This window comes from Barbus barbus (assembly GCF_936440315.1).
Source record: "Barbus barbus genome assembly, chromosome: 18".
NCBI lineage: Eukaryota > Metazoa > Chordata > Actinopteri > Cypriniformes > Cyprinidae > Barbus > Barbus barbus.
This window is the reverse complement of record NC_136746.1, coordinates 16,144,394-16,170,630: the sequence shown is the minus strand read 5'-3', so window position 1 is coordinate 16,170,630 and position 26,237 is coordinate 16,144,394. Positions and strand designations below refer to the sequence as shown.

Here is a 26,237-nt window from a genome sequence, read left to right as displayed (position 1 = left end):
CGTCTCTGCAGTGCAAATCCAAACAGCACAGCGGTGAAGACTTTCAGTTTGAGGTTTACAGGCCTACTATTATCCATTGCTCTTAAAGGAATATTCTGGGTTCAGTGCAAGTTAAGCTGAATCACCACATTTTTTCACCATGATTTTTTTTTCATTTTCTTTAAAAAAAGATCCAGAATCAATGTTGGGTGTAATGCTTTACAAGTAACACAAGTTAAGTAATCAGATTACTTTTCCCCCACAAGTAACTACAAAGTAATGCATTACTTTTTAATGAAATATGAGTAACTTTTAAATAATACTTTAAATAAGTAACACCAGTTACTTTGATTTTCCATTTATTGACTAACAGCTCTCCTGTTCCCATGTTGAGAGAAATCGCGAGCAAGTGCAGAGGCGTTGTGTGCGCTGTGTTAACATGATGCTTACTGTAGATCTAGACAAATATGAACATACATTTACTCATCTCCCCTGCAAAAAACATTTTCAGTATTCCTCAAAATGAAAAAAAAGTGAAATGCAAACTTAAGATTCTTGTTTATTATTTTATATAAAGGAGGTACAAGTTGAAATTAAGTTTTGTTGTAATCAATATTCAATAATCAATCAGTTTTTGTCGATTGTGCTCTGTGTACCCAGAATATTCAGAATTATAAATAACTGCAAAAACATACTTGAAAACAACTTAAACATGATTATGAAAGGAGTTGTGCATAAAACATGACAAATAAAACATTTGAAGACCAGATTTCTTTGAAGTGTAAGCACTAAACACGCACACTTGAAACAGACCCTTAAAAGGTAGTGAAGGAGTAAACGCTTTCATTTGAACAATCGTGGAAACCCCCCCTGAAGAGGTTTATCTGCAGTACTTCAGTTTACTTTTTCTCTATTGGATTGGACTCTTTAAAACTGATGGTCTTAAAAATGAGACATTGTTATAGACCAGGGGGAGAACCCCACTCATTCTCTCTTTATGAGAACAACTCCCGTTCCAGACGTTCTCACAGTGTGCTTCATGTCATCTGCATGCTGAGAGGCTCGGGCATGCTTTTGACTGTAATTCAGTATGACTCAGAGAGCTTTAATGCTGCTTTACCACCCAAAGATCCAACTTCCAAGTTCTGCTGGTCTCTTTCCGAGAGCTCAGTTTGAGTCACCAGGGAGCTCTGAGAACTTTATGGACACGTGAAATACTCAGAGTATCAGATTCTTATAATTATTTCCCATATGAAACATATCTCTTTCAGGATATATATTCAACCAATTATAAGAAATCATTCGTAATTCATAATAATCTCTTACATATAGACAGAGAAAACTTTTTACAATTCTCAACTTTGCTTCAGAAATGTTTACATTTGGTCTGAGGTTTCCACATGGGGTTGATGTTAGCATAAACACATGCCTCACGGGAGAGACACAAAGTGATTGCAAATACTTGAAATACTGGTCCGAAAATGGCTTTGTGAACTCCTCTGGCCAAAAGAGCAGAGAGAGGATGAGCAGCTGCAATTTTGCTGGAGCCAAATCTGCATTCTTGAATTAAAGCCCCAAATTACAGGTCTCCCCTTTGATGACTTTATGATAAAGAATAACTTGTGGTGAAAACGGGGAACTGTACCCCTGTACACATTGGATAGGCACAAGGGGGAAGTGAATCTAAGACTGGCATGGGCAACTGAGTGCTGACAAGCCTTCTTCAAGGGAGCTTTCAAAGCCACTCTTTGTTTCTGACGAACCCTTTGAGCAAAAAGGAACCGATGAAATGATGTTTCTAAAAAAGATATGTGTCAACAACACAATCTGACATGCAATGTCAATGCATGTTCCCTATGTGTCAAATGAGGTATAATATATATTTATTCTTAAAGAAAGGAGAAGTGAAATTTGATCATCTATTTCCTATTAAATGTCTGCATGCATGGGATATTTTTGTATTTATATAAATAAGCATGCATAGCCTTTGTCATAAAGGCCAAAGGAGTCAGTTTCCATGCTGAGGTCAGAATGAAATCCATTTTAATGCAAACTCTTTACTTTGAGTCTAACATCAACCCCAAACATGGCAGACCATGATACTGGTCTTATGACGTGAAACCTAGTAATATTGTGAAGTCAGGTGACTTATGAACAATGTACACTGCTCAGCAAAAGTCCAAAATACAGTGAAGCCTAAATGAGAAAATATTTAATTCTTTTATTTTTCTTTTATAAAGGGGACATGAACTAAGAAATCAAAATGCCCTTGATCTTTGACATATAAGAGGTCATTGTACTATAAAAACATTTTGTAAGTTTCAGAACTCAAAACTTTCTCGTCAGTCTTATATTGAAACCAATCTGCCAAAACGACAGGTTTTAGAATGTGACACTTTATGATGTAAGTGTGTGGCTAAACACCACCTTCGCAGCAGAAAATCAATGCCTGCTTCTACATCACAGCCTGTGTAGCCTCGCCCACCGATTCGCGCATGTAGTGTAGATAACGAGAGATAATGATAAACTTTATATTTAATGAAGTTCCAGACCACATCAGTAAGAACTTGGTCCTCTGTTCACTTCATTTTTACTGTGGATTCATTTACAAACAAGGCACAATTCAACACAAGATTATAAGAAAGATTGAAACTAGAAGAGGATGCTGTGCCAAATATTGGATCCGATGTCGCACCACACAAGTGTAACTGTTTTCATTATATGATCACTTTTTCTTTGTCTGTTATTATAGATCGTTTGATTTGTACTGAGTATTTATGCATTTTTAACCTAAATCACAGCAGCATCCATCTTTGAAGGATGTAGGCTGTCAAAAATACACAACTATTAGCCAATCATAGCAGCGGGTGTTTACTTCAGAGTCTTCAATCCGCCACGCCTATTCAAACAGAGTGTTCTGATGAGGGGGGTTAAAACCAGGACAGAAAATAGCCAATCACTTCTAAATGATGTGTTTTTTTGTTTGTTTTTTGGTGTAAAAATCTTGATAACATTATAAGTGGACCTCAGATAACAGTACAATTAACAGTAAATTCTTTTTTTAAACTGAATCTACTGGAAAGCTCTAGAAAATGAAGTTCTAAGATTTTAAAAAATCACAATACTGTCACATCAAAGTGACTATAAATAATGTTCAATAATTCTACATGAAATGGAAACACTTTCATACCAATTGCAGTCACTGTTCAGAGTAAACTAAATCACCCACAGAATTGTTGAAATCTCCCAGTACATAAGTACATAAACTCCTATAGATGGTCTCAGCTGATACAATATGCTAGTTATTGACATCAGTGCTTCTGAGTGCTCTAACAATCACAGATCAGAAAACAGGTGAGGAAAATTAGATGATTTCATATCTCTGTAACAGTTTATTATGAGTCTTAAGTATGCATATAGTATCCTTTTCCTGAAATAAAATTCCTGATGGTGGATCTATATGTTAATAATGAGATAATGAGTTGCGTGCCTTATATCGCTCTAAGTGCTTTGTCAAGTCCTCGATGCGTAGATCCTTAAGATGCACAAGATGTTCCAATCGGTCTACCTTAATCTGTAAAATCTGGAGCAAAGTAAAACATTTACTGTACATGATATTCAACAGCCATTGTATGTTTATGATATATAATGCCTGCAAACCAAAGGCTTTACAGTGTCACAAAAGAACAAACGGGTTTGCTCTCATTTTTTGCTGATTTGCTGTCACAATCATTCTGTAGCATTGTCATTTCCTTCCATAGAAACTTTGATGACTATTTGATGCAGAAGTTGATAAAATTTTCATAAAATAGACCAGTGTCACATGTCAGTTTTCCTTTCAGTTCTGTTTTGACCTTATTTGGTAGTTCCTGTTCTGATTTAGTTAATTAGTCATTATCATTTAGTCCTGTCACCTGTGTTTGATTAATTATCTAGTTTACTCCTTTGTTTTCTTTATAAGCATTCAGTTTTGTCCCCATCTTTGTTGGATCTTAAGTTTGTAATGGTTTATAGTGTGTTGATGCTAATAAATATACCTTTTGTTAGTCGTCGTTGTGGGCGCCTTTACTACAACCACCAACCGTGACAACCAGTTACTGAATATTTTTTATTGAAATGCAAACTGTTGAAATTATTAATCTTCAAGCATTTAAATGTGCTGCTGCAACCTTAAAACTGTCTTACTAACTGCCAAGTGACAAATATCAGAGCTGCTGAACTTTTTAATCAGTTTAATCACTTTTTTTACCACATTTGCAGCAATGACAGGAAGCATGTCAAAGAACTTGTGATCTGCAGCCCTTGACCACTTGCCAGGAGAACAGCACAGGAAGGTCAAATTTCCTTTTGCATTGTATGTAAAAAGTGCTGGAACTTATTACTTTTTGCGATTTGTAAGTCATAAGATTTAACATTTTTAAAGAATATCTGCATTTTTTTAAAAGATCTTATGCAAGAAATAAAGATTTCAAATGAATTTATACTAATTCTTATGTACATTACAGTCACAATGAAACAGATTCTTCTGTATTGTGATGTATATGCAAGTCTAACACCGTAAGAAAGAAAATATAGAATGGGGACATGGTACTATTCATAATTTGTAGATGTAGATGAATGCAAGCGTGCAGGGGATTTAAGTGGACTAAATGATTGGAGAACCCTAGCATACATCAGGAGAGAGGTCTGTCATTTCACAAAAACATTGAATGATGATATTTTTATTTTACTACAAATTTTTTGTATTACAAAATAACATGCATTGATGTATTTTTCACAATGACACCAATAACATGCATTTAGAAAACAGATTTAATTTCATGCCAGCTTTAAAGGTGCATTACGGTAATAATGCAAAAAAAAAAATACTGTTATACTGAATACTGTTTGCATTGCAATGCTGAAAACACCAGATAGCAACAGTGCTTACACTTTTCCGAGAACTCAACAAATATACTTGTTTCTGGATATTAAACTGAAAAGGAGACGGCATTTTAACATCAAAACCTTACCTCAACAGTCTCCTGCAAAGCCAAAATGGCTTGCTCCTTTTCCTCCAAGAGCAAACGGACATCTGGATCCACATTTGGTCTCAAGGCTGCAGCAGCACTACACAAGATTCCAACAAGTCCATTATAAATGTGTATTTTTAGGCCTATATGAAAGACTTCATGAACCTCAGAAAGTCGTTTTCACATCACAGTTTATCATTCAGTACCTTACTTTGTCTTTCTTCTTCACAGTGGCTGGACTGGTATGAGGGGCTTCAGAGAAAACAGAGAAAGGGATTAATAAAAAAAATAAACATCTTTCTTTTAAACATTTTAGATTTAACAAAGGGAAATGTGTTATACAAATGTGTCTTCGGTGACAGCCTAAAACTCAAGTGCCGGGTCTTGACATAGACAGCGGATTCAGGATCCCTCCAGGCTAAATTCATGCACTGAGACTTTACTCTCATGATACCCTGCATCAATTTCCTCTAGCTGAGCAGTACTCCCCCATACTTTAAGATTTTTAAGCTCATGAGAACTGCTTAACCAGGAAGGCTAAACTAATTAGACTCCAGTTGAACCCATTAAACACAATAAGGTCAAAAAGACACATTGACAGGGCACCAGGCTATAACTGTGGAGTGGGAGAGTTTTATTTGGCTCTAAGCTCTGAATCATCAACACCAGCTGTGCTTCACCTTATAAACATCTCATAAAAGATAAAATAACAAGTAAAATTTTAACAGCACCTACAGGAAAAATAAAAGTAAAAAGCACAGGACTCCTGTTTAATAGAAATAGTCTGCACTTCGATAATATGATATATCAGAAACAATCTATAGCCTCTCTGGTCTCATAATAGACTCAATCATCTACTGTTTGCTTGAATTTTGTGTGGACAAAAAGGGCTTTTAGCCAAATGCGTTGAGCCTGTTAGAAGTGATAAGGGCTATCTGATGAATGGAGTTGATGGACGCAGGACCTTTTCTTTCATGAAAAGAGGGAGTTGGACCTGAAACCAGATGATGTTACGACTAAGACGCTATGATGATGAGGTGTGGGAAATGGAGAGTTGACCTATCTGGTCCCCTTCTATGTACTGTTAAGAGTGCTGAAAATGCAGTGCATTTGCCCTATTTCCAAACACAGCTGACCATTTTGTTAGTCCATTTTAATATAATAAAGTAAATTTGACCAACTTTTTCCAAAAGCTTTTTATTTTGCTACAGAGTATTAAACCTTTACGCTGCCTCAGAAGGTACCTTTATCTGCAAACATTGCCTGCAGATTCATTGCCTGATAGGGCAGCAAGGTAAAAATAGTGTTAGTGTTTTTAGTGTGCATTTATTGTCCATACAATGAAATTTAGTGCAGTACAGTGGGGTTTTGTTTACTGTATGGCCAAAAGCATTTTCTTTAAAATATCTTCTTTTAAAATACTTCTTCTAAAACATCTTCTTTTCCTACCATCAGGAAGACGGTACCGGAGCATCATAGCCCGCTCCGCCAGACTGCTCAACAGCTTTTTCTCCCAGGCTGTGAGAGCCCTGAACTCAAATCACCCCGCCTCCCTCTGGAACCCCTACCCCTGAAACATGGACCCCCATGTGCAATCCGAAGTGTGCTACACACAGGTGAGTGGGCCTGTACAAACCACCTGTAGTACCACACTCTCCTCTATGTGCACTATGGACACTTTACACTATGTGCACTATGGACACTTTATGGACACACTGCTGCGTGTACACAATCCCACAAAAGACTCAGCAATATATGTATGTTTACATGCTCATGCACTACAAATCATCCCGCACTGTTCCCCAACCAGCTGCTGACTCAAATGTCTCTCTTTGCACATGCACAGTATTTGTGAAGCATTCGTATAGTTTGTATTTTTTATCCTCTATTTTTTTTGTTTGTATAGGGTAAATACTTATATATAGTATACTTATAGTTAAATCTGTCAGTAGGTTAGTTGTGTACAGGTTTATAGTGTTTTTTTACTTCATTGTTGTATGTCTGTAATTATGTAGCACCGTGGTCCTGCGAGGCACGACATTTCGTTCCACTGTATGTCCCCACATGTAGCGGAATGACAATAAAGCTCAACTTGAACTTGAACTTGTGTACCACAGAAGAAATAAACTCATACAGAATGAAAGTGAGTAAATGATGACAGAAATGTTTTTTGGGTGAACTAACCAGAAGGTCTGAGCACACAAAGCCTCACAGACACATGGCATGACCATCATAAAACACTCATCTTGGTATTTGCGACACTTACAGTAACTTGCTAATCTTGCTTGTTTGGTTTGCAGTTTGGCAAGGGCTGTTTTCCGAATATTATGACAGTCAGACTATTTATGACCACAAACCTCATGAATGCTAAGCTTCCTAAATAATCTAATGAAACATTTCCAAGTATTCAGATCCAACTGATGAGCTCATTAAGTAGTTGAATTACATTACCATTCTTACTTGCATCAACAAGAATCATCACAATTCATATGAGGAGACAAACAACACAAATCTACAGTTCACATCTTCTCTTCATCTTCAAAAAACATATGGTGTGGGACTTCTGCTACTTGGCCACTGACTTCATTTATTTGGAAGGTTATTGCGGTTAGCATTATGAATCATTTTGTGCATGTAAAAAAAAGCAGAAATGAAGTCATTTGTTTATTTCCTTCCTGTGTGAAGATGATGTGTACAGATGAATGTATTGTACCAGTAAAGTTGTAGATCTTTGTGTTTGGTTTGCATGTCTAAGTTTGTCATAATAAGCTACAGCATCCTCACGACTCTACAGTAGACAAACGGTTAAAAAAGGAATGGTCTGTAAAGGGTTTGGCCTTCTTCTTGAGCTTAAATGTGACATTTTCCCCAAAAAACTGTCATCATTTACTTTCTCTCATGTTGCTCCAAACACATAAGACTGGTTAATCTTCGAAACACAAATTAAGATATTTTTAATGAAACCTAAGGTTTCTCTCCCTCCATTTAAAAGTCCTGCTCGCCAAAACTTATAAGATCCAAAAAGGTGTTGTAAAATGAATCCATATGAATCGATCACATCTCTTCACAAGACTCATATGGATTTGTTTTATGATGTCTTTATTACCTTTTTGGAGTTTGGTAACCTCAACTTTCAATGGAACAGAAACAAGTTAAGTTTCATTAAAAATATCTTAATTCGGTTCACAGAACTAACCAAAGTCTAATGGAACATCATTAGTGTGATTAAACTATTTCATTTTTGGAGAATTATCCCTTTAACTTGCTGAACACTAAATCACATTGAATAGCAGAGGGACTGTTTCATAAAATCCGTCTTAATGAACCTAGACTCAAAGCCAGAGTCAGTGCGTCTTCTACTATAGCAGACCGCAGCCCAGGGGGTCCTTGGCAGGCCCTCCCCCACCCGCTACTGGGCCATGGTCTCCTTGTCATTTCTCCTCAAGATGACCTTCACTGCCCTACTGTATCCACATTTTTGTTTTACAGTATTTACCTGATCTCGACTGTCCAGTTGTAGTGCTGTAATATTCCAAGTCCTGTAAAAAAGATTAAAGCAGGGTTAAATTACTGATCATTCAGGAAATGATATCGAAAGAAAGATGCTGCAGCAATGCAAATACAAATACACACACAGACCCACCAGTGTGCCATCTAAGTGTTTTCCTGCCTGTTTCTCCTCTATCTTCTCTCTCAGAGAGCAAAGGACTGGTTCGATGTAGCCTGCTGTGCTGACTACAATATTCTTCACCGTCTCTTCAGGTATATGGAAGTTCAGCTTGGAGAAAACTTTTCTGAAATGAGAACATCATGCAGTTGTGTGTTGCTCAATTCTAGACAAACATAAAAGATGTTTATTTGGTAGAAAACTGCTGTCTATTCCCCTAACTGCCCTACATATACTGTCTAGGTAGTCAGTTCACTAGATTTTTAGATCCAACCAGTGTTAACAGTTCAGCTGGAGATCCCAGTGTTGTTGCTGAGGTATAATGTCACATTCCTGCAATCCCCCGGGGAATGTATCAAGCGACAAGAGGGGGTCAGATAAGCAGTGCGGTGTTTGCATTACTGTCTGCGTGGAGAACAAATAAATATGCTTGCCTGTTCAGGGTGCTCCAGTTACTCAGCTTCTGTTGCGTGGAATGCGCGGGCGTGTAGTTGTGCAGATCCACCAGCTTAGGGAAGAAATGCTTCACTACCTCTGCAGTCATAACTGCTTATGGAAATAGTTAAAATACTCAATGACAACAATACCGAACTTAGTAAAATGTTATATAGCTAATTAGATTATAGTTTTGAATGGCATACTATTCTAAGTATAATATTATATTGCAATTATAGCGCGCGCACACACACAGTATTCAGGCTATTTACTTTCATATAACTCAAATGCAGGGCAACACTGCTAAAAATGTCAACAAATATCATGAATAGTTAATTAGCTGGCGGTTTTAATTGCTTCTTGTAGGAATTAAATACCTCCATCGCTAAAATCTCTTGTTATATTCCGTTTGGGTCTGGAGAGCGGTATCTTGTCTATCCACGCGTAGAGGTCTTGCAAAGTTTCTTCGTCTAATTGTTTAGGCCCGTCCATCATTTGAAACAAGCTTCTGCGTGATTAAAACCCGCAACTATCTCAATGGTACACGCATTACTTAGTATGTGTGTTTGAATCGTTACTAGGCAACGAAAATACAGGGCGCTGTAGAGGTCATACACGTGTGACGGCGATTCAAATATCTGGAAATAAACCAAATAAACTGATTAAAAGAGAAGTGTGAAAAAACTTTATTATAGCTAACAAAAAAATTGTAAAATCAGACCAGCTGAGATCATTGCACGTTTTGAATTTAAATATTTGGTGGGCAAATATAGCCTTTGTCTGTGCCAAAACCACAAGGATCACAACCAAACAACAAAGATGTAACTTAAGAAACTTATAAATAAGGCAAATTACTAAAGTAAGGACGGATTATGCTTCAGAAAGGCCATATGGCACAAGCCTTTATACAGGTCGCCTCTTGTAATTTCAAAAAGTAAATAAGAAATTCTACACAAAATAATGAAATCTCAATTACAAGATATAAAATGTTGAATAAAAGCTGCATAAACAAGAATGAATGCACCATAATACACTGCAAAAACAACAAAAAACTTTTCTACATTATTTTCTATGCAGCAATGTGATGTGGACTTTAAAGGAGGAACTCTGTAGACTTCCATAGAGACACAATCTGAACGGACTGTAAACAGCTGCACATAACATTCTTTAAAATTAAAGTATAAAATAAATAAACTGAAAAAGAAAGCCAAAATACAATAAAAGAAATTACAAACAAGCAGTACCGAAAGTATAAAGCGATTCCTACGGTGCAAATCTTTCATTCCGTTTTACCTTCTCCTTAACTTCATCTTGTTATTCAGAGTTAACCACAAAAAACAACAAGCTTTCTTCAGCTCATAAACTGCTGCCCATGTTTTGTTAACCAAGGTCCTTCTGAAGCTCCCAATGATTCAGAGTAACTCATATTGTTCCAGATCATCTGGGTTTAGCAGGAGGTTTCAGTGCAACTTTCTGGATTACCTACAGTAAATGCAAAAGAGCTTTTAAAACACTGACATTTATTCACACAACTAGACTGTCAAGCAGTTTGAATAAATTAGCATTAACAATGTCATTTTTCAAATAATTGAAAGCGTTTTTATAGTTTGTGACCTTACAATACCTGAGGTGGAGTGAACGCTGGCTGCATTCCAGTGGGTTTTACAGGAGGCACTGGAGGTGGTTTTGACTTTGTCACCTATCAGTGCATACAAAGAATGGTTAATAGTATTGAATGGTATTTATGTCAGATGGTGCCAGATGGTAAAGTAAAAAATAGCCTCTTACTGGTTTAGATGCCAGTGGTGGCAATGGTCTTGATGGAGGAAGTGGTTTAGTTGATGGAAGTAGGGGCTTTGCCTGAAACTAAATTTAGACATGACATGAGAAATGACACAATGACAAGTCACCTCTGTTTTATGTCACCTCCGTAATAAGCTTAGAGTCGTTAAAAGTAACCAAAATTAAAATTTAAATTATACTTAATTAAACAGTGTATTCTCATTCAAAAGTTTGGGGTTGGTGCATTTTGTAGAAATCTGTTGTACTCAACCTAGGCTGCATTTATTTGGTAAATTACAGTAAAAACATTTATATTGTGAAATATTACTACAACTTAAAACAACTGTTTCCTATTTAAATATATTTGAAAATGTAATTTTTTCCTGTGATGGCCTAAACCTGAATTTTCCGCTGCCAGTCTTACGTGATCCTTCAGAAATTAATCTGCTATCAATCTACAGAAATCAAGCACTAATGCTGATTTAGTGCTCAAGAAACATTTCTTATTATTATCCGTTTTGAAAACTTTTGTGGTGGAAATCATATGTTTTTTTCAGGATTCTTTGATGAATAGAAAATTATTTTATGATATAATAAATGTCTTTATACTGTCTCTTTCGATCGATTTAATGCATCCTTGCTTAATAAAGTATTTATCTCTTTGAAAATATATCGTAATGATCCCAAACTTTTGAATGGTAGTAGTGTATTTTAAGATACTCTGTGCCTCACCTGAACAGGATGAATGTTTCTGGAAATACCAAGAGGTGGAACGGAAGGCTTCACAATCTAATAGTATATGGGCATACATTTTCATTTTTGTTAAAATGGTTTTAGATTTAAATAATAGATTTAAATACATTTTTTTGAGAGGATAAACTACCTGCTCTGTTTGTGATGCATTCTTTGGAGGCTGTGCACAGTGAGAAATAAGTGAATGATTAAGTCTTTGATCCTAAAATGGACTTTTAATGTAAGAACAAATTGAACAGCCCATTTCAAGGCTAAATGAATGACTTTACCATTGGTGCTGGTCTAGAGGGCGTAGCTGGAGAATAGAGAGCTTTGCAGGCCAGAGTAGTGGATGACTCAAGGAAAGTTGGTGGATTTATGCGTGTTTGTGTGAATCTGGGGCTGTTCTTTGCACTTCCTGGTTGGAATGCCGGATTACACTGGCCTGAGGAAGTGTGGATGTCCTTCAAAGACCTTTTAGAATAGAATGTATTTCATTAATAGTACAGTAATTGAAATGATAAATGAAATTGATAGTTCATGATTGTCAGGTGCATAACAGATCCTACCTTTTCTTTCTAAATTCTGCTATTTTGTTCCTGTGACACACAAGTGCTCCAATAATAATGATCAATCCAAGAACGACTATAACTGCAGTCACACCAATTATCACAGATACTTTTTTCACTGTAAAGGTAAACATTTGACAATGACACAGAATTAGTTTTGTTTGGTCAATGACTGAATTACGTGAAGTTATAACGATATAGCAAGGATGTGGTTTACTTTTTTGTTGTTCTGAGAATTGAACATCACAATAAGGTGGTGCCCAGCCTGGATCACAGTGACACTTCCTCTCATGGTTACACACCTTTAGAATATAAGTTTACATGTTTATGCTTTTAAATGATCTGTCTCCAATGCAAATTCAAAATGGATTTTCTTTTTTAAATACTAGGATGCATAGTTTTAGCACATTCAAGCAATATGACTCGGAATATCACAGAATGGCAAATATTGCATGCAATAATGGTTTTCTTAAAAAAAAAAGAGAGAAAGAACATAAAATATGTTATAAAATTAATGGAAAAATGGAAATGAAAAAAAGAAATCACACACCCCACGATTGTTGCATTTATCAGAGCAGTCCTCAGTGCCGTATATACTGATGTCTTGGCAAAGGTTGTGATAACACACCTGTTGGTTATAAAGAAAAATATAAAATAAAGGATTTATACACTGTTTTTTTTTACAAGGTAATATACATTCATTATTTACTTGCCTTATTAATGCCACATTTGGTGCCTGCTGGAACCATCCCCAAGTCATCTGTGGGCGAGGAATCCACAGTCATGTAGCAGGTTCTCGAATTAAATATTACTGGGTTTTTTGTATTGGTTATGGGGTACAGATTCCCACCATAACAGTATATTTTCCCACACATCATGTGCCTGTAGGATTCAGAACACCATTGTGTCATTAGAGAACAATGTACAAAATACTATTTTTAGCCTTCAGCCATCAAAGAAAATTTAAGATACACTTACTCGTCACTCTTGGAGGTTCTGTCAAATACATTATACTGAAAGCAGGTGGCAGCATCCACTTCAGCATCTAAACGTACAAGATATTGATGTTAAAATATTATTATAAATTATAGATTTTCCTCCATTTCTATAAGAAACTTTATTTTACATAAAAAAAACATTAATTTAACAAAAAAGCTGTACAGATTTTGTGTTAAAGTGTATGTAAAAGCATAAAAGAGGACCCATAAAGCAGTGTATGAGCAATGGCTCAGTAAAAATAGTACCTGATCCCCACAGCATCTTGCAGTGCTCCTTATGTGTAGGACATTGTCCATTGTAACAGTAGCCCTGATTATAATTGCAAGGGAGCCCATTCATCTTATATTCGTCTTCAGGACAGAAGGCTGACTCTCCAGTACAGTACTCGTCCAAATCACAGTCGTGAGCACTCTTTCTGCATAGGCTATCTGAATGTTTCAGCTACAAGGGAGGATTAGCAAAACAGAATAAGGCAATAATCTACTTTTACATGTATTTTCAGTCCAATAACAACTTTATTATGATCTTCCTGTGGAGCTTGATGGCCAGCTTTGCTGATACCTGACAATTGTGGCAGCACTCTCCATGTGCACAGTGGGCACCTTTGGTCAGTTGACAGGTGGTGGCATTGCAGCAGGGATTCTTACATTCCTAAAATTCAACATTTTCAAAAAAATGGTCAAAAAAGGTAAAAGAAAAAAAAAAGGAAGAAGAACGTTTATCCAGAATACACTATCATTCAAAAGTCTAGGGTCAGTATTTTGGCTTGAGACTAATGTTTTGTCTTTAAAAAACTATAATTGGGATCGGTAAGATTTTTTAAAGATATTGATACTTTTATTCAGCAAGGACACATGAAATTTATAAAAAGTGAAGACATAGTAAAGACATAACGTGGTTCTTTTGAATTTTCTATTCATCAAAGATTACTGAAAAAAACATTAAGCAGCAAAACTATTTAAGATTGATAATAATAAGAAATGTTTCCCGAGCAGCAAATCAGCATATGAGAATGATTTCATGTGACACTGAAGACTGAAGTAAAGCTTTGCCATCACATGAATAAATTACCATTTAAAATATAATAAAATAGAAAACAGTTATTTTAAATTGTAATACTTCACAATAAGTTATAATAACATTACAGAACAGTACTGTTTGTGCTGTATTCTTAATGACTATATAGAGTCAAATACACAAATCTATTTTAGTCATACTTTAACTAAGAAGCCAAAGTTGCATCAACTGGGAAATTTTATAAACTAACATGTCACACCTCAACAGTACCGCAGTCACACTCCTCTCCTTTATCAACGAAAGCATTTCCACAAACTGGGCCTCCATATAATTCACCCTCATTTGGCACGTCTAGTAGACAGCTGGTGTCATAGCTCTGCAAAAACGCCTTTAAGTACGATTGACTGCAAGTACTAAAGGAATCAGGGTAAACATACCTGTTGGAAAAGTATGTAAGAAATGTTATGGTCTGTGAAAAAAACTGCAGAAAAAATACAAAAGTTGCCTATCTCTTGTGCCATTGCATAAATATATTCTAATCAAAAGTATTTTCAATTAGCCTCACCCAATGGTGTCTGCCATAACGCAGCCCTTGTCAGAGGAGCATGCACAGTTTGAATCATCATGTGACATGCCCAGATTATGTCCCATTTCATGGGCAATGGTAGAAGCCACTGCAATTGGATTTTTATTATGGTCCTTTGTAAAGAAAAAAAACATCAAATGTCATTATATTACTCACCACAACCAACACTTTCTTTCAAACATTAGAAAAGTAAAATTTTTAATCTATTAATTTACATACATAAACATATGCTCATAAAAATACCTCATTCACAGCACCAGAGGATGGAGAGCACATTGAATGCATTGTGGCCAACCCAACTGTTGTTCCTTCAAAATCTAGAGCACTGATTTAAAAAAAAGAGAACGAACTTGAGGCATTAAAGGATTTTTTGTTGTTGTTCCACTGTACTATTTTAAAAATAAAAAATAACATGTTTTCAAGCTTGTGGTAAGACGCATTTTAAAGGGAACTGTTTAGTGGGAGTAAAAATGTGGCATTCACAGGAAAGAAAGTGATTAAGATGAGCAGGCAGTGACTCACGTAACAAAATGGGCATTGTCATGCTTCTTCCTCTTGAGCAGGCTATCTTGACGCCATTGTAAAAATCGTTCCAGAGTAATTTTTGGTATATTGCTGACATCAATCAAGTTTCTATTAGACCAAATCTCAAGTCCAACCAACCTGACACGTATGTTTAAAGGCCGGTAAAGCTGAATGTGAACAACAAAAAATTCTATAAATAATATTTTAAAAATCCTATAGTAATCACCATGCATAACCCGTTAATTAATGAAAGACCAAAGTTGTCTGATACCTTATCTACGTGATTTGCGACCAACATCATTCTTTCTTCAGTTTTCTTAAAACTTCCAAACTGCTCGTACTGAAGGAAAATATGTAGATATATTTTAACAATATAAACACGACACATCGGTACTCAAGATATTTTTTCCATTAAACCAAATTCATACCTCTGTAAGATCAACAACCAAAACCATCTCAACAATCCGCGGTCCTCCTCTGGGGGCTTTGTTTTTCTGAAGAGCAGTTGAAATAAAGTTATTGTCATTAAACTGTTCATGTTGAGGTACAAATTATACATGTTGCTTAATAACAAAATAAGGAGCAAGTACAGGATTTACACTAAATATATGGTTTAATATATGATGCTAAATATATTTCTCATAATAAGCTTACAATCCACAAGAGATCATTACTTGCTTGAATACATGCCATTAATTAACTGAATAATTCTGCCATATGAATATTACTTTGATAACAAATCTCTTTTCATTCTAATGTAGAAACATACATCTCATGTAAATCTGTACTGAAACAATGTGTATCGCAAAAAGCACTATATGAACTGAACTGAATCATTAGAAAATCATTACCATATTTTTGCCTGTATACAGCCCACTAGACTTTGGACCAAGGTTATAGACTGTGTCATTAATGTATCCAAAGGCCCCTTGCTTGGTCCTTAAATGCTCTTGCTTATAAATTGCATGGTCACCATCCAAAGACTCTTCTAGGGGCTCAATCAAATAAACTTGATTTTTGACCCTCAGAAACCCTCTAGAAGATGAACAAGATACAATATTTTAAAGAGGGAGAGATGTAGGAAATATTTGTTGATATTAATTGTGCACATTTAGAAGTCATTTAGTATACACTATCTAAAGCAACTTATTACAGGCACAGTCCAAGAAATGAAACTCTGAAATATATTTTTTTACTGTAAGTGGACTCAGTAATTTTAACATATTTTAATACACATTTTAGTGCATTTTATATTCAATCACATCTATAGTTTACAAAATTTGCTTAAAATTGACATTTTTCTTACTCCATGCCAGAGCAAAGTCCAACACTGACTGAGGAGTCCTCAAAATTATGGACGTGTCCCTGATAGTAGCAATGATCCTAAAGTCAAAAACATAAACAGTTAAGCAGCAACATTCACATACTGTGTAAAGACAGAAATAAGCTACTGTTTAAACATACAATATTGTCTGAAGACTTTGTCTCTGAAATCCCATCTTTGGTATAATGTGAGAGGGTGTAATGTTTTCCTAAAAGCTCCCTGTTGAAAAAGAAAAAAAGAAAGAATGAAAGAAAGTTTAATTAGGCTGGGTAAGAATACAAGTCCTCCACATTTTGTTTAGAGCAAGTTGTTAAAGCCTGTATTTCTAAATAGTCACATTCTCACCTATTTTTGTGCAAAGAAATGGTGAAGTTCCTTCCATCAACTGCCAAATCATATTCAAGTTGTTCAGGATATATCTGAACGGGTGAAAGCAAGCATGCATGAATAAAAGTCAAATCAAGCATCCCAAGAGATGTCAGTAGTAGTTTACAAAAACTAGTAAAAAGAGCGGACCTTGAGTGAAGAAGAGGCGCTCCTCCTCGCTCGCGCTTTCAGCGCCTGAGGTCGGAGTCGCACCACATCGTAGCGCATCACATGAGATAAAGCTGCCTCGAGATTCTCTAAAGCAACAATGAATAAACAAATCATCAGTATGTGTTAACAGTAAATTAAAAACACATCACGCACTGTGACATGATTCGTGCTGTAAAAGAATCCTCATAATGCTGCGCGCTCACCCCATGTATAAACAAAAGAAAGCAGTGATATAAATAATCCAGTGTATCGCATGGTTCACTGTCCTGTGGACTCGATCCGGGACTCGTGGGCTGCTGTGGGAACTCCGCTACTTAAAAGTTCAAGCTCCGCCTCGGTTATCCGGTTAATTAACATGAAGAGACTAATACGACATCCTCATCCGGTAAAGGCAAACGTGTCACTGAGTCACGCTGTAAATGTATCAGTATTTTTTTCATTGTGTTAATGTGGCACAACTATACTTTTTTATTTATTTTTTGTTATACACTAATTATAGGCCTATGTAGGCCACCGCACAGAATGGAATTTACTTTAGAGCGCTAAGAGTTTGTAGCTATTTTTTCAACTCTGTAACTAAAGTGAATATTGTGTATGTATTTCTGTTCAAATTAATACCTCAAAACTTCATAGACTGAACGGTTAAGATGGGGGAAGATGCACCCCTAAGGAGAATGTTCAGATTGTGCAGAGGAGAACAAATTGTAAAATTATTCATAAAGGCCCACTACCAAGGTAAGATGGCACCCTGTCTGGGCCAAGAAGCCTTTAGGCTAAATTTTTGCAGAATGTAAATGACTTTTGATAGGCTATCATTTTTAAAGTGAAATTAATATAACAATAATAAATTAACTACTCTATTTAAAATTGCATTTTGACAATTTGAATAATTTAATTACCAATGACAGACAAGGCACAATCCTAGTAAAAGAGATTCATCTGAAAGCTTAATTTATAATAACTTACATAGCCTACAGGTAGGCCTAGCCTATATGAATATATAAATATTTAATGGCTTATATTTTATTTGAAGATATATCACAATAGCAACACTGTGAATATAAATTGAACGATTTGCCTCAAATAGCCATATATTTAAATAGTTTAAATAAAAAGCCAAAATGTCTAAAATACACATCGTACCCCTATTTTTGTGCTGCTTCCCCAACAGAAATTATGTCATCTCCTGGAAGATGATTATAGGAGCCATGTAAATATTTATGTGTGATGTCATGTGATCATGGGAAAATTTGGGAGTGCCACTAATTATGTGAGAATTAAAGCACCTGTTGTGAGGAGAGGAAGGAAGGAAGGAAGGAAGGGGGTGAGTGTGGGAGCACACTTTTTTTGTTGACCGTAAATTCATCAAACTTCCTTGATTAAAAAATGATCTTCAAATGCCTCAAGAAGTCTTTCATTGTAAATTTTTGGTGGATCAAAATAAACCTCAAGATGCAATGGGAAAAGATGATTGACACGTCACAAGCTATTCCGCACTCAGCTCCTGCGGCTTTGGTTGGCTTTTAGGCCGCTACAATGATGTCATTAAGGAACCAGGTTTTGTTCGTTATTGCAAAAAGGATATTAGGCAACAAAAGACTACAGTTGGAAAAACAAAAAAAAACTAAATGAATACCATTTAAAACAACATTCCAAATAAAACTCATATTTTAATATTTTGACTAGAAAAAGATAAATATGAAAAAACACTTGGAATATTAGTTATTAGTTATTAATAGTTATTAATATATTGCCAAGGACATGAAACATTAGTAATGAAACAATAATAAATAAATAAATTAATTGTGATTGAGAACCAATACAAGAGAACTAATATAATTTCAAATGATTTAATTGTTGTCAGTTTAGCCAATATATTAAGATATTAATTATTAATATTATGTGATAGGCTACTGTAGGACAAGAGGTTTGGAAAATGGATGGATGGATGGATGAAAACCAGAACTGGAATGACTGTGCTGACATCCTGTGGTTATATTCTGCAGGTGCAGCTTTGAGAGTTTTGCTTTAGTTCCTTTTGGTAGTGTAGGCACTGCTTATAATATAATATAATATAATATAACTTATATGAAACACTATAAAACAAAAACCGTGTTTTAATTATTATATTACACTTTGTTTTGTATCAAAATAAAATGACAAGGCAGTTTCTCAAGCAATCGTTCACCCAGCGTGCCCTCAAGTTTGAGGACTTTTATTTTGACAGGGAATCGCAAGGCGGGTTGTAGGCTACATGTAGAATGTTGATATAATGCTGCAACCTGAATTAATCGAACTGTTGGGATCTGCAACACCAAAAATTCTTTCAGAAAAGATTCCGGTGATTGAAAATAGGCAATCTGAGTGGCATGGTTTACAACAAATTGAAAGAGGGAATGAAAGTGCTGTTTCACCTTTTGGCTTCAGACCTCAACGACTTGAATTTGCTGTAGATGATGAATATTTTGAGGTATGTAACGTAGATTGGTCTTTGTTTTTATTGCACTTCAGAAAAGTTCCTCTCTGCTAATAAAGCAACTATTGCCTGTTTATCTTTCAATGTATGTGTTAGTTAAGAGTGTCGAAATTAGTAGAAATTACATGATTGTAATGACATGATGATGGGATATTTAGCAAAATCCTGATTTCTTAATGTGTAATTTAACAGGATGGCGACATACACAGGCACATGTACCTACAGGATGTCGTGACTGCTATTACAGATGATGAACATCCTCCGACGTGAGTAACGTGCTTTGAAATTAAGCAAATATGAATTAACAAATGATTAATAATCATAAATTAATCGGTAGATACAATTGAGATAATTATTATTAATCTTATTTGCTTTTAAAACTAGGTATAACTAATCATGTCTATGAAGAATATCTGTCCAGGTCGTTGTATATTTATTATGGTCAACGGGATGTGTTTCTTTCTGTGTAGCTGTCATTATGTAAGTGTAGATTTTATTATTATTATTGAGTCATGTGACCGTATAAGATGAGGTCAAGTGCTGGGGAATCTCCACTATAAGTTTACTGATGATATCACTTGGATGAGCGGTGAAACATTTTGAGCAACATCCTTTTGACTTGATACCAATGTGCCACTAATATTTCAACCCTCTTCACAGTATCTCTGAGTTCAGATGTCACATTGCGGGGTGCAGGCAGTTATTTGACACTTTGGAAGGGTATGAACACCACTACAATTCATTACATCGAAATGTGTGTTCCAACTGCAAGCGCTCATTTCCATCAAACCGTCTGCTGGAGATGCACATCCTGGAGTGGCATGACTCTCTCTTCCAGGTCATGGCAGAGAAACAATGCATGGTAATATCATTTGTAACACCAGATTATAGGAGTGTAGGTAGCGATGCATGTTGTTTTATGAAGTTGTGTGGTATTTGTAGGATTATGTGCATACTATATATAGGCTGATGATACACGGGGCAACTTTTTTTGAACAATGTTGCTTTGACACTTTCCCACTGAGAATGGGTAACAAATTTCTATCTGGATACTTTAGATCGGTCGTGGGCCCTGTGTCTTCACTTGTTGCCCGCTGACGGCAACATTAACCAAAGTTGCCCAGCAGCATTGATCAAAAAGTTACCACAGTTTGATTAAGTTGATAAGAAGTTGAGTGTCATTGCAGGCAGTCTTCCATGATTTATTTGGGTTTAAATGCGTGCTAGATAAGAACAACGACTGCAAAAAAAACTTTTTTTTTTTTTTGCAGTTTGTTTTTTTGTAGTGAATACTCACCACATATACTTTCAATGTTTTATATCACTTTCTCACTGGAAATACTACATAAAATCATTTAGAAATTGGTAATCGTAACTATATTATACATGTGGAAAGAAGAGTATACATTAACCAAATGAGATCAAATATCTTTTATGTAGCGAAATGCTGTCATCTACTGGTTTCAACAGCGAGTTGCTTTAAATGCATTGCTTTTCAGTGGTTTGAAACACTGATTTTAATGGGACAGAAATACCAGTTGTAAAAGAATACATGAGTACAAGTTTCCTCCTCCTCATACACTGTTTAAACCAGCAAATGTTTTTCAGCTTTGCTTATTTTTATGAAAACATTTTCCTTTTGCTGATTGTGTGTTGTTAATGTGGATTTTCAGTATGAGTGCTTGGTTGAGGGATGTGGACTGAAATTCAAAACAAGTAAAGAGAGGAAAGATCATCTTATCAGAACACATAGCTATCCAGCCGACTTCAGATTTGACAAAGCAAAGAAAAGTGGAAGGTTTGATGTTAATACTTATGTAAATTATGGGCCATTTTAGACTATAGAAATTTTACTTTTGCTCTCATATCCAGTCATTTCATATTTTACCTTAACAGCCTCATATAATTAGCCAGTTTTATCACTTGAGAATTTTTTTTTATCATAATCTCATGCAAATCAACAGAATACGAGAAAGAAAGATCCAACAGCAGAAGGATGCAAATATGGAGGTTTCTGAAACAGCAACTATTCACCAAGAAAGCGAGTCGATGGATTTCTCCTTGACCCCAGAGCCAGAAAGCGTGAAGACTGTAGAAACAGAACCAATGCATACAGCTAATCTAAAGCCAAGATATTCATACAAGTGGGTGGATTCATGGTCATGGATTAATATAAATGCTTGATTAAGTTTCATTACCCTGTAGACTCAGTGATCAGAACTATTTGTGTTGATTATTATCTTTCCTCCAGAGTTCCATCATCCATTTGCTTCGGTCAAGGCTCAGTCAGAGGCTTCAGAGGAAGAAGGAAGAAGTAGGCCAAAGCTTTTATTAAATGCAAACAATTTACCACGTTTGCTTGGTAAAGCATTTGTTTGTCCAGAGCAGTATTTTTGTAATAAAACTTGTCAAAGCAGTCTTTAAAAAGATGTCTTGTCTCTTTTTATGGTTGAGGTTAGTAATCAGATGAAAAACTTTGCAGTCGGTTGTGGCAAGGAGTTTGAAAGTCAAATGTCGAGAAAAATGACTTAAAATATGTTCAAAAATATTAAACTTGATAAATATGTAGAATGTATTCCAATAAATGTAAGCGTTTCGAGAACTTTCAACTAATGGCACACGCATCTCGCTGGATGTTTCGAACACAAATCAACTCAAGACGCGTTGCAACTAATGTGTTCTCCAGTCGGTTTCACGGGGATTTGGATTTTGTAACATTATAAATAGCGTGAAGGTTTATGGCAAGCCGTAGAAGATTATCTGAAGTGCTCGTATCTGCATGTAGACTGCTTCAGATTTAAAAAATAAAAAAAAAATTGGTCGTGTATTCTTGATTTATATGTTTTATTTTGCTTGTTATTGTATTATTATTATTTCTTCGTGTTTTGTGTATTATAATATATTCGTGTCTTGGAAATTATTATTCTTGTCCATTTAGCGCTGATTATTAGCGTAAATTAAACGTTCATCGTCGGTCTCCGAAACAATTCAATACAGCAACAGTTAGGCTACAAATCTCAAAAGCTAGTTGCGTAGCGCATCGATTAGAGTTTTTAGGTTTATGCATGACAAAAAAAAATCATCTGGAGGATTACTGAATTAAAAGTTTGTGTTTTTAAACTTATAAATAATACCATTGTACACATCAGTCTCTGTGAGATTAATTTTTTTAATGCAAAAGATTATTTTTCTAATTTGTATATACATATAAAATATACAATAATTTACAGAAGACAAATGTAAACACAGTGTATAAATATCAGCAATCATGTTTGTAATTTATTCAAATGGGGAATGCAAAATCTGTAATATATACGTGTATTTACAATAATAAAAATCTAGACATTAATCTTACAACCTAGCAAACTAGCATACATGTAGTCTACTGAAGGGATTATGGCTAAACAGGCGAAAAATCAATAAACACAGGCCAAAAATCCTCTGTATCCAACGGCATGTAAAAATGTTTGGGAGGAAAAGTTTAGTAAAATTATGGTATAATGGACGATGCTGGTTGTCTCTGCATCTAGTTCCTCTTCAAGCCACGTATTTCAACATAAAACCGTGTAGCCTGTCCAATTAATGAAAAAAGGAAAGGAAAAAAAGACCTATGTGTACATTTCGCAAACTGTAGCTAACTGTGTACAATCTTTGTAATATAGGCTACTACAAAATATTTGGTTTGCGTGAAAATACACGTATTCATTTTAAAAAGGCTCACATTGACTATCCATTTAGGCCCGAATTTGGCAGCCTATAGCCAAGTATGGAAAGTAGCAATGTCATAAGACAACTGTAATCAGTTTTTACATTTTTACTTTATGATTCTGCTGTCAGTCGCACAAAGCTCTTTAAATTAGAAAAACCTTAGTAATAATTCTAAGGTAATTTCCTTAATCTAAGAGCTTTGTTGGAACTGGCACAGACCATTTCAGAGCACACTAGGTGTTTTCTAGCGCATCACTCATCAACAAGTGATGCTGATCTAGACACTTGTCAAATCGGCTGTGTCCTCAGTAGAAATAATCTCTTGGAAATTATTTTCTCTGAGACTAAGACAATTAGCCACATAGTGTGTTATCTGTATACTTATAATACAAGATAAAAGTATTCAGGGAAGATTCATTGCACTTTTAAAGCCAATTTGTGGACTCTCACTTTTGGAATAAACTGTGTAGATCAAGAATAATTTATTTTAAATTGCTGTAGAGTTCTTTAAACAAAACTAATTTGCTCTTATTTCACTCGTCTTTGACTGGCAGAACCGCAGCAGCTACAGACGGTGAATTGAAGGACGTGCTCACATGGTTAAGACAAATAATACATTCCGTAGGTCACTGGGCCTCCGAAAAGTCCAGGGACTGGTAACGCAGGTCTAGGAAAGGAACTGGACGGTCCGTAGAGGGGTGCAGAACCAACGTGTGTTCCGAGGGGGAACGGAAAGGCGAAGGCAGGTAATAATGGCTTGGTTGCAAGTTTGAGTTTCTCTAGTTCGGCCTCTTGTAGTCTTTTTGCCTTCGCTCGCCTGTTTTGAAACCAGATTTTAACTTGAGTCTCTGTGAGGTTGAGTGAATTGGAAAATTCCGCTCTCTCTGCAATAGAAAGATACTGTTTTTGACGAAATTTTCTCTCCAAAGCGAGCAGCTGCGAGGTGGTGAACGGGGTCCGCGGTTTTCGGTTGTTCTTATGCTTTCTGAGGGTACACGGCGGTGGACTTGAGTGCCCTGTGGACAAATAACAAAACATTGAACTGATTCATTTGACAAATTATATCACAGTGATATTACTTTACAGTAATGCAACTATATTACATTGGCTAGTTTTTTGCAGAAGCCACACGTTTATTTTCAGAGGAGCATGTGCATCATGTGCGAAATCAGGTTAATCTTAAAATGTATAGGCTACATGCAGATATGGAAATATAGCCTGTTTTTAATTCAAATCGGTCCTCTAAACTGTCTTTATTAAACTGGAATGCGGGTTTTTTTTTTTTGGGGAACTTTTATTTGCAGAAGTAGCTGGTCAACTATTTCTCTCACATTCTTTTAATTTTTATAAAAAAAATCTAAACGGCTTGATTAAATATAATATAGGCCTACATATTAATTGATTTTCCTGGTATTTTTATCAGTGCGTTTTACTAGCCTAGCCTATGTAAAAGCCTATGCATGTTTATAACTGTCATGCGTCATCATGTCACATTATTGCAGGTTTCCCTGCTGAGCCACTCACTTGGCGGAGAAGTGTACGAGGGTGTCTGAAACCAGCCGGACTGTCCCTTGTCATTTAGTTCTTCCATATCTCCTCTCTTGCAGTCGGATAGGTTGGAGACGCTCTCCACTGGGATCTTTCTATCTGCGTAAAGAGCCATGGGCGAGAGCCTCAGCCGCTCATCTCCACCGGATGTCGGAGATATAATACCAGATTCAGATGACGTGTATAAAGTCCGTGTGCTTGTTCTGTCTGATATTAAAGATTCCACACTGAACGGAAGACTCAGCGCCTTGCCTTTACATCCTTTGACAGTCGCTTTATCGTTGGTTTGAGCCTCCTCTTTGTCCGCGCTTTTGCGTTCCTGTAGTTTTCCTTCTTGGGAGAGTGGCCCTTGATAAGAATTCATCATGGATGATAAAGGGGCCATACAATAAGAATATGTGAGTCGCCCTGAATTTTACTCGTCCAGCAGTGCCTTTCCCTTGTCCCGTCGCGCGTTTGCGACGCTTGCCTCACTCTCCTAGCAGAGCGCACTCGCAGCTATAAACTTCCAAAAGTTCTCTTTTTTCCCTGCCGCCCTCCAATCGGCTTGACATTTCACCCACATGACTTTCCGGGTGCTCATCCTGATTGGTCAAACCAGTTTCTTTGAGACGTCACAATGATTTTGAAAGAAATGTTGCATGGTTAATCATACTTGTCTTGCCGAGGTGGTTTATTGATTGCTCTGGGGGCTCCAGTCTTGGAGGCAAGGAGCCATTTGAGAAGTTTTGTTGCAATTAACCAGAGGGGATGTCTGTATAGCGGGCCTCCGTACTCATTAACTGAACTCTTATTGAAAACATACAGCGAAACAAACCACTTCCTTGGCCTCTTCGTCTACATTTCTGGGAGTTTTCTTTATAAAAGCGCTGTATAGTGGAGATAGTGGAAAAACGTTTTTATAACGCATGTGGGATAGAATTTTAAGGGGTTTTATTGAATGTGTAGCCTACATATAGCCTACTAAAATTAAGGCCTGTGATGGATATATATATTTTAAGTTGCTTTTTTTAAATTTAATTTCTAAAACGCATAGTCGGTTTAAAAAAAAAAAAAAAAAAAACATTCTCAGCTTTTTCCGTAAAACTGTGACGGGACAAAATGATGTGACTGAATTGACGATGATTTTGTCACGCTGCATTACTACAATTTAAAGCTTGTCTTGGCCCTTTAAGGCTGCAGAAAGCCTCTATTGAGGCGCAACTGGCAACCCCTCACCGTAAGTCAAAGCATTTCATAACGCAGACAAGCCCTGTTTTGGAAGGCGCCAGTCTCGGCAAGATCAAAAAGGAAGCTACCTCAGGGAGAATATGCAACAGTTAACTCCACTTAACCAATTGT

At 36.1% G+C, this 26,237-nt stretch overlaps 4 protein-coding genes across 5 annotated transcripts; 1 reads left to right on the top strand and 3 right to left on the bottom strand.

Annotated features, from left to right (window-relative positions):
- Positions 1 to 2,181: 2,181 nt before the first annotated feature.
- LOC306884771 (sperm flagellar protein 1-like) lies at positions 2,182 to 9,661 on the bottom strand. Of its 2 annotated transcripts, none has more exons than XM_079440957.1 (7): positions 9,471 to 9,657; positions 9,093 to 9,204; positions 8,635 to 8,785; positions 8,488 to 8,530; positions 5,198 to 5,243; positions 4,992 to 5,088; positions 2,182 to 3,562 (listed from the first exon to the last, which is right to left on the bottom strand). In XM_079440957.1, the coding sequence occupies exons 1-7, from the start codon at positions 9,586 to 9,588 to the stop codon at positions 3,443 to 3,445; spliced, it is 687 nt and encodes a 228-aa protein (XP_079297083.1). In that variant the 5' UTR covers positions 9,589 to 9,657; the 3' UTR covers positions 2,182 to 3,442. The 2 variants fall into 2 exon arrangements, with proteins under 2 accessions (XP_079297083.1, XP_079297084.1); XM_079440958.1 differs by having other exon boundaries at positions 2,499 to 3,562; positions 5,203 to 5,243; positions 9,471 to 9,661.
- Positions 9,662 to 9,757: 96 nt separating this feature from the next.
- Positions 9,758 to 17,488, bottom strand: LOC306884124 (disintegrin and metalloproteinase domain-containing protein 8-like). Its single transcript, XM_079439815.1, has 25 exons — positions 17,368 to 17,488; positions 17,144 to 17,250; positions 16,973 to 17,046; positions 16,768 to 16,846; positions 16,610 to 16,686; positions 16,155 to 16,338; positions 15,732 to 15,797; positions 15,575 to 15,643; positions 15,301 to 15,470; positions 15,022 to 15,103; positions 14,758 to 14,891; positions 14,452 to 14,629; positions 13,737 to 13,826; positions 13,421 to 13,616; positions 13,155 to 13,221; positions 12,890 to 13,058; positions 12,727 to 12,804; positions 12,394 to 12,478; positions 12,177 to 12,294; positions 11,898 to 12,081; positions 11,759 to 11,788; positions 11,608 to 11,664; positions 10,882 to 10,959; positions 10,718 to 10,792; positions 9,758 to 10,575 (listed from the first exon to the last, which is right to left on the bottom strand). The coding sequence occupies exons 1-25, from the start codon at positions 17,417 to 17,419 to the stop codon at positions 10,531 to 10,533; spliced, it is 2,544 nt and encodes an 847-aa protein (XP_079295941.1). The 5' UTR covers positions 17,420 to 17,488; the 3' UTR covers positions 9,758 to 10,530.
- Positions 17,489 to 19,392: 1,904 nt separating this feature from the next.
- On the top strand, positions 19,393 to 22,062 carry LOC306884565 (zinc finger protein 511-like). Its single transcript, XM_079440529.1, has 6 exons — positions 19,393 to 19,634; positions 19,833 to 19,906; positions 20,301 to 20,502; positions 21,314 to 21,438; positions 21,605 to 21,784; positions 21,892 to 22,062. Exons 1-6 carry the CDS (start codon positions 19,437 to 19,439, stop codon positions 21,956 to 21,958), a joined length of 846 nt encoding a protein of 281 aa, XP_079296655.1. The 5' UTR covers positions 19,393 to 19,436; the 3' UTR covers positions 21,959 to 22,062.
- Positions 22,063 to 22,790: 728 nt separating this feature from the next.
- On the bottom strand, positions 22,791 to 25,432 carry LOC306884175 (homeobox protein MSH-C). The gene is made up of 2 exons (XM_079439894.1): positions 24,873 to 25,432; positions 22,791 to 24,364 (listed from the first exon to the last, which is right to left on the bottom strand). Exons 1-2 carry the CDS (start codon positions 25,279 to 25,281, stop codon positions 23,949 to 23,951), a joined length of 825 nt encoding a protein of 274 aa, XP_079296020.1. The 5' UTR covers positions 25,282 to 25,432; the 3' UTR covers positions 22,791 to 23,948.
- Between the last annotated feature and the right edge of the window lie 805 nt (positions 25,433 to 26,237).

What these genes read in the sequence shown, in the direction of transcription:
- LOC306884565 (XM_079440529.1), top strand. Translation starts at nt 19,437, where the DNA reads ATGCTGCAACCTGAATTAATCGAACTGTTGGGATCTGCAACACCAAAA. An exon ending in GATGATGAACATCCTCCGAC is followed by an intron (nt 19,907 to 20,300) that starts GTGAGTAACGTG and finishes CCCTCTTCACAG; the next exon opens with TATCTCTGAGTTCAGATGTC. An exon ending in AAAGCAAAGAAAAGTGGAAG is followed by an intron (nt 21,439 to 21,604) that starts GTTTGATGTTAA and finishes GCAAATCAACAG; the next exon opens with AATACGAGAAAGAAAGATCC.
- LOC306884771 (XM_079440957.1), bottom strand. Translation starts at nt 9,588, where the DNA reads ATGATGGACGGGCCTAAACAATTAGACGAAGAAACTTTGCAAGACCTC. An exon ending in AACACTTAGATGGCACACTG is followed by an intron (nt 8,531 to 8,634) that starts GTGGGTCTGTGT and finishes TCTTTTTTACAG; the next exon opens with GACTTGGAATATTACAGCAC. An exon ending in AAGAAGAAAGACAAAGTAAG is followed by an intron (nt 5,089 to 5,197) that starts GTACTGAATGAT and finishes AATCTTGTGTAG; the next exon opens with TGCTGCTGCAGCCTTGAGAC.
- LOC306884124 (XM_079439815.1), bottom strand. Translation starts at nt 17,419, where the DNA reads ATGCGATACACTGGATTATTTATATCACTGCTTTCTTTTGTTTATACA. An exon ending in GTTATGGCAGACACCATTGG is followed by an intron (nt 14,630 to 14,757) that starts GTGAGGCTAATT and finishes CTTTTCCAACAG; the next exon opens with GTATGTTTACCCTGATTCCT. An exon ending in ATAAATGCAACAATCGTGGG is followed by an intron (nt 12,479 to 12,726) that starts GTGTGTGATTTC and finishes TATATTCTAAAG; the next exon opens with GTGTGTAACCATGAGAGGAA.
- LOC306884175 (XM_079439894.1), bottom strand. Translation starts at nt 25,281, where the DNA reads ATGGCCCCTTTATCATCCATGATGAATTCTTATCAAGGGCCACTCTCC. An exon ending in CTCGTACACTTCTCCGCCAA is followed by an intron (nt 24,365 to 24,872) that starts GTGAGTGGCTCA and finishes ATTTGTCCACAG; the next exon opens with GGCACTCAAGTCCACCGCCG.